This window comes from Musa acuminata, chromosome BXJ1-11 (genome assembly GCF_036884655.1).
Source record: "Musa acuminata AAA Group cultivar baxijiao chromosome BXJ1-11, Cavendish_Baxijiao_AAA, whole genome shotgun sequence".
NCBI classification, from domain to species: Eukaryota; Viridiplantae; Streptophyta; class Magnoliopsida; order Zingiberales; family Musaceae; genus Musa; species Musa acuminata.
The window spans coordinates 2243013-2249629 of NC_088337.1; the positions used below are offsets into that span (position 1 = coordinate 2243013).

At 36.3% G+C, this 6617-nt stretch overlaps 1 protein-coding gene across 1 annotated transcript; it reads left to right on the forward strand.

Annotated features, from left to right (window-relative positions):
- The first annotated feature begins 778 nt into the window (after positions 1–778).
- Positions 779–4096, forward strand: LOC135596825 (probable polygalacturonase). Its single transcript, XM_065089026.1, has 5 exons — positions 779–1150; positions 2351–2471; positions 2761–2935; positions 3037–3107; positions 3197–4096. Exons 1-5 carry the CDS (start codon positions 794–796, stop codon positions 3898–3900), a joined length of 1428 nt encoding a protein of 475 aa, XP_064945098.1. The 5' UTR covers positions 779–793; the 3' UTR covers positions 3901–4096.
- Positions 4097–6617: the final 2521 nt, after the last annotated feature.

A 6617-nucleotide genomic window follows, 5' to 3' on the forward strand; every position in this document is an offset into this window, starting at 1 on the left:
CTTCGAGAACAAAACTAGTTATCTTATAGCAACAATAATTTCAGAAAAAAAGATATGCCAAAGGGTCAGGCCAAAACATTATAATGATAATAAATAGGGTTGAAAAATTGTAATGATAACAAATAGGTCTGATGTCTTGATTAAGAAAGTAGCAACCATTGTACAAACCTACAGAGACCAACTTGAAATAAATTAATCTTAATACGATGATAATCAATCCCTTTAAGTTTATTAGAGCATAGACATATTAATTCATGCTAGTTGTTGTCAAGTACAAATAGTTTTAGTTTTTTCAAAAATAGCAATACGTTTAGGCGACTAACCCTAAATGGTTAAGACTTTACGATTTTATTGTTGTGGTAACAATAGACTTATGTGTTGCTCAATAATATGTCAACTAAAATATATCATTCAAGTAGGACAAATCACATTTTAAAGGAATGACCTCAACAAACATATTATTTTCAACCAAGGACAATATAACCACTATCTAAAGTTATGCATACTCTAGTTTGCAGTATAAATAATCTATAATTAGCTCGAATCATACTGAAAATAACTAATTACATAACATAATTTATAATTAGCCTTCCTCTCTCTCTCTCTCTATATATAGAACAAGAGTCGAGCAGTGGAAGCATTCTGTTTCTGACACATCTCTCTGACAATGGAGCACTCGCCGCCAATATTCCGTGTAACACCTCTTCTCCTTTTCTTTTCTTTTTCCCAGTAATCCTATCTCAAAGCTTTAATCCTTCAAACTCCAACTTTTCTCGGTTACGTGCAGGTGTTGATGATTTTAGTGCTGTGGACGGTGGTAACAGCGGCGTTCATAGGGATCGCTGAGGGCCATCGCCACCACCGGCGGGCAGGTGGCGCGACGGAGGTAGAAGTCTTCCACTACGCGGCGGCGGGGGCAGGAGGATGCCGGGCCCACGTGGCCAGCCTGACGGACTTCGGCGGGGTGGGCGACGGGGTGACCTCCAACACGGCGGCCTTTGCGGCGGCCGTGGCCAACCTCAGTAAGGTCGCGTACGACGGCGGCGCGATGCTGGTGGTGCCGGCCGGCCGGTGGCTCACCGGGCCCTTCAACCTCTCCGACCACTTCACCCTCTTCCTCGACCACGACGCCGTCATCCTCGCCACTCAGGTCCGCCTCCCTCCTCCGTCCCCTTCCCCCCACCTTATCCTCCATCTATTTCGATGTAGAGTGCATGTTCATAATCGTTCACGGCTTGTTTGCCATTACCATCGCCTCTATCATCCGCGTTGCCTTCGTCCTCGGTGGTGATTATGGCTAGTAGCCCTTCCCATCGAGTCCGTTCATCTGACAGCTCTCGCCAGATGAACGGTGACGACGAAGAATAGATTCGTCACTGGTGAGCCCCACCAGAACGTTACATAGCGAGTGTATACTATTCTAACGTTTCCTTCGTCTCATCTCCAAGGAGAATTCACAAGTCTAATCCTGTGCATAGTCACCCGCTTTGGACTGATGAGGGAAAAGAAGTGAACTAAGCCACTACAAATCTAAATTTGTCTTGATAATATTAATTTCTGAAATATTTGCAATTTGTAATGTAGATTTTTGACTATTTAGTATCTCTACTTTGATCTCTCAAAATAAGAAAATATTATTATTATTATTATTATTATTATTATTATTATTATTACTATTTCTCTTGTATGTCATATCCGTATGTGAACATCAATAATCTTGAATTAGAATCCACATAAAAAAATTCCTTTCAAATTTCAAGATCTTGAAGATTACGCTCCAAAATTAATAAGTTTTAATTGAGAATGGCATTCTTTCCTAGTAAGAATTTAAGGTAGGAAAGGATGTGAGGAAACCAGCATAAGAATGGAACACAGTGTGGACCTTACCCTTACATTAATTTTAGGCTCCGCCATCAGTCTACAAGTTAGGCGGATGACTTTCTAACACAAAACTGCTTTTTAGACTCTCAAAACAGGAGAACCACAAACTCTCTCTTTGATATTTTGTAGGAAAGAGTACTGTCATCCAATCTCTCAGTGTTTTCTTTTTGACTAAACCTTGTAGATCTGTGTAGCTAATTGGGTTTCCTGAAGACAGCAAAACTCTATTAATGCTACAAAACTTGGGAGATCAAGTTAAATTTCAACTGCAGCTTATATAACATAAATTTCTATTCTGCAATCCCATTTTATGGCTTCTCACACTGCAACTTGGACAGCATTGCTTATGAATTGCATGGATACTCTTTTTTTTTGTTTATTGGTAGCTAATAGAAGCTTTAATACTATGTTCTTTTGTTCAATCTGCATCAACTAAGACAATTCATATCATGGTGATATGCTTGTGCAGGATATCAACGAGTGGCCGATCATTGACCCTTTGCCCTCCTACGGTAGAGGAAGAGATGCGGTTGGGGGTAGATACAGTAATCTCATCATGGGATATAACCTAACCGATGTGGTTATAACAGGTAGTATATACGTTGCATATTTTCAGTACTTCTATCACATTACTTCTAAATTCATAAAGCCTGCGTTGTTTTGTCGTTCCATGATCCCCTAAAATTTAGATAGAAAAATTATTTTTAGCCAGAAACTATAACATTTAATTCAGTTTATGATGTTTTGGCATGCTTTGATTGACAAGAAGACGCATATATATCATCATCTAACTTGTTTTCATCATAGATGGGGAACAGAATACAATTTGATTGCAACATACCACGTCCTGATGCTAACAAGTTTTATTGTTATTTTTAGGGAATAATGGAACTATCGATGGACAAGGTGAAACCTGGTGGAAAATGTTCCGTAACAATGAACTCAATTACACTCGTGGATACCTCATCGAATTGATGTACTGCAAACAAGTGCTGATTTCCAACATTACATTGGTTAACTCTCCATCGTGGAATGTCCATCCAGTGTACAGCAGGTTTATATTAATAATCTACTTTCAGAACACTTGAAGGCTTCTTTTGCTTTCCATTCTATTTGTTACAATCTGATGTTAACGTGAATGAATGCACTGTGCAGCCACGTAATCGTCTCAGGCATCACAATTCTTGCACCAGTCAACTCTCCGAACACTGATGGGATCAATCCAGGTGGATATCGTACCTACATTTAGTTGGGTTGTAGATTCTATGTTGCTGTTTCGATTGATTCTTTTTGGTGGTTTCTCTCTTCTTCGCAGACTCATCCTCCAATGTCCGCATTGAGGACTGCTACATAGTCTCAGGCGATGACTGCATCGCCATTAAAAGCGGTTGGGATGAGTACGGGATTGCATTCAACATGTCAAGCAAACACATAGTGATCAGAAGGCTCACCTGCATCTCCCCCACGAGCGCTGTCATCGCCCTGGGAAGCGAGATGTCGGGAGGAATCCAAGATGTCCGGGCCGAAGACATCACGGCCATCCACTCCGAATCCGGCGTCAGGATCAAGACGACCATCGGAAGGGGAGCTTACGTGAAGGACATATTCGTGAGAAGAATGAATCTGCACACAATGAAGTGGGTCTTCTGGATGACGGGCACCTACGGGCAGCACCCGGACGACAACTTCGATCCGAAAGCCATCCCGGTGGTGCGGAATATCATCTACAGCGACGTGGTCGCCGAGAACGTGACCATGGCCGCGAAGCTGGAGGGGATTCCCGGAGCGCCCTTCACCGGAATATGCATCTACAATGTGACGGCGGAGGTGGTGAAATCGAAGAAGCCGATATGGAACTGCACCGACGTGGAGGGAGTATCGAGTCACGTGACGCCCACTCCCTGTGCGCAGATTCCGGAATATCCAGATCGTATAACGCATTGCCCCTTCCCTGAAGATGATCTACCTGTGGATTATGTTGGGCTGGAGGAGTGTTCTTATCAGAGAACCAAACCATGAGTTGAGATGCTTTCTACAACTCATGGTTTAATGGCATAAACTATGATGTCCTGAAGCTTGGCAGATTAAAATGTTTGCCTTGAACAAAGGCAGATGTAACTGATCATATATCATATTGGGGAGGAACGATAGCCAATAATATTTCATTGCTATAAATATGGATTATTGAAAAAATAAGACATGTTATTTATTTGAATACTTTTCTTCAACTTCGAAGTGTTATATTCTTTATTTGATACAAATAGTTTTTATGAAATTTTTGATTTATGAATAGTTTTTACGAATTATGAGCGTGACTTGGACTATTGATTTTATCTGTCATATTATAATTCACAACCTATCTCCATGTCCAAACATTGCGTAAGCCCCATATATTGCAGAGGATAGATCGATTCATTTGAGGAGAATCTTTTCTATGAATCATGTTATGCATGAATAGACTACGTTAGATCTTATAAAATAAAATAAGTGATGTGGCATGATTCAATATTTTATCCATTTCACTTCTTTATTTATAGTGTGGAAACATATTCATTTCTTTTTTCATTGATTCCAATCTATAATACTATCGGAGTGAAATGAGAAATATTTTTTATGTAAAAAGTAACTAGTAAATATCTCAATCTATAATACTATCAGAGTGGACTTTATTAGTAACAAGTAAATATTTTATATGTAAAAAAATCAAAATGTTAAAGGGATAAACACCAATCAAAAGATATGAGATAATCCAAAAAGAACTTAATCATGATCGAATTTATAAGCCGATTTGGATATCGAGCATTTACCTATAAAAACATAATTAGTTGCAATGAATAGTTACAATCCTAGAAAATAGAATCCAGTAAATCTCTTCTTACATAGATTCATTATATATATGATATATGGAGATACGTATGAAAAGTAGATTTTATATAAATCTATTTTTGCCATTCATTTCATTCATGCTCAAGTCGGATGATGAAAAATTATCATTTTCGATTCCTTTAAGGAGATGGATCCATAAAATTCACCTATCCCAATAACAAAGAAACTTGACTAGAATGATACTATATTAAGAGTTAAAATGGCTAAAGCAATGGGGCATAATTATTATGGAGGATCCGCATGTCCCAATGATATTTTATATGTTTTTTTATGAAACAATTCAAAGTACTATTACATGTAATGACTAGAATGATTAGTGAACCGATGGATCCATTTATAACTCTTTGAAAATATTACCCAAATGATACTTCTTTCCTGTATTACATATACTCCGCACAATACCCAATAAGTTATTAGGTGTTCTTTTAATAGTTTCAATACCAACGAGATTATTGATAGTACCTTTTTTATGAAGAATATTAATAAATTTCAAAATCCATTTCATCATCCAATAGCTACAATAGTCTTTTTGATTAATAACTCTTTGGTTAGGTATTGGATAAAGCACTAAAAGTATTTTTTTAACTTGATTCAATCGTGAAATACCATGATGTAAGTATCTACTATTCTTAGATACATTAATTTGATTATGATCATTTCATGAAAATACTGATTGTGCCAAAAAGATTAAAAACAAATTTTCTTCTTTCTTTACAAAATTTTCTTTCTATTTTTATTAGAAAAAGAAGATGAAATAATTATAATGGATTTAAAATGAAAACTTATTCTTAGGTAAATCAATTGAGAAATGCTTTTGTAGAGTATCCAATATCTCTTTTACATCTTCTATATGAAAGTATTTAATTCTCGTAAGATCTTATTAAAAGGTTCAATAATATGTGTATATTGGACCTTTTGAGATAATTATTGGACCCAGAAGGTAATTCTGATTGGTCAATAAAAATACATGTTGATGTTTTTACTTTTGTTTTTCAATCTATCTTGAAAGGTAAAAATGGGTAGAGTAAATCTATTTTTATTTTATTTAAAATTAATGTCCCCTTCCTCTACATGTACATGTAGGAAAGGAATATAATAAATCAATTAAATTCCAAGAACTTCATAAAGTTCTTCCTTAGAAGTTAAACTTCCATTCAACCATATCTCTTCGCATTTCGAATAGTCATAGATATATCATCTATAGGGTAACTTTCATTTTGAGGGTTAGTTGTTGGTTTCATATAATATTCATAATCTCATCTAATTTATAATTCAATATATAAATCAATTGATTCCGTCACGTTAACTATATGTTGTGTTATGTCAACTATTTCTATGGAAGGTGGGGAGATGATTATCTTGAGCGATTACTAATTTAGGACCCTTGACGCAAATGGATGCATCTCTAACTCTATATATATTACTTCTCAATATAATTTATTTCAAATTTAGTAAAATTTGATGTATCAATTCTTCAATACCTATTATCATAGAATATTCATGCAACACTTTATCAGATTTTGCACATGGGATACATGTTCCTTCTAATTCTCCAAGTAAAGCCCATTGCATGGCAATAGCTATAGTATTTGCTTGACCTTTCATAAGCGAGGACAAAACAAAAAGACCATAATAAAGACATTTATGTCTACTCTTGATTCACAGCGTAAGAGTGGATCCTGCTACTTCCTCTTAAATTATACTCTAGTAATACTATTATTTGATCATATCATCGAATCATTTATTTCTCTTGAAATTTGTTTTTTTCTTATTACTACATGTCTTTTTTTTAGGGGGTCGGCATCCATTATGTGGCATAGGTGTTACATCACATACAAAACTTAATAGTA

Bases quoted from the DNA above. Each gene is read 5' to 3' on its own strand.
- LOC135596825 (XM_065089026.1), top strand. From the start codon at position 794: ATGATTTTAGTGCTGTGGACGGTGGTAACAGCGGCGTTCATAGGGATC. The intron at 1,151-2,350 runs GTCCGCCTCCCT...ATGCTTGTGCAG, and splicing joins CCGTCATCCTCGCCACTCAG to GATATCAACGAGTGGCCGAT. The intron at 2,472-2,760 runs GTAGTATATACG...TGTTATTTTTAG, and splicing joins AACCGATGTGGTTATAACAG to GGAATAATGGAACTATCGAT.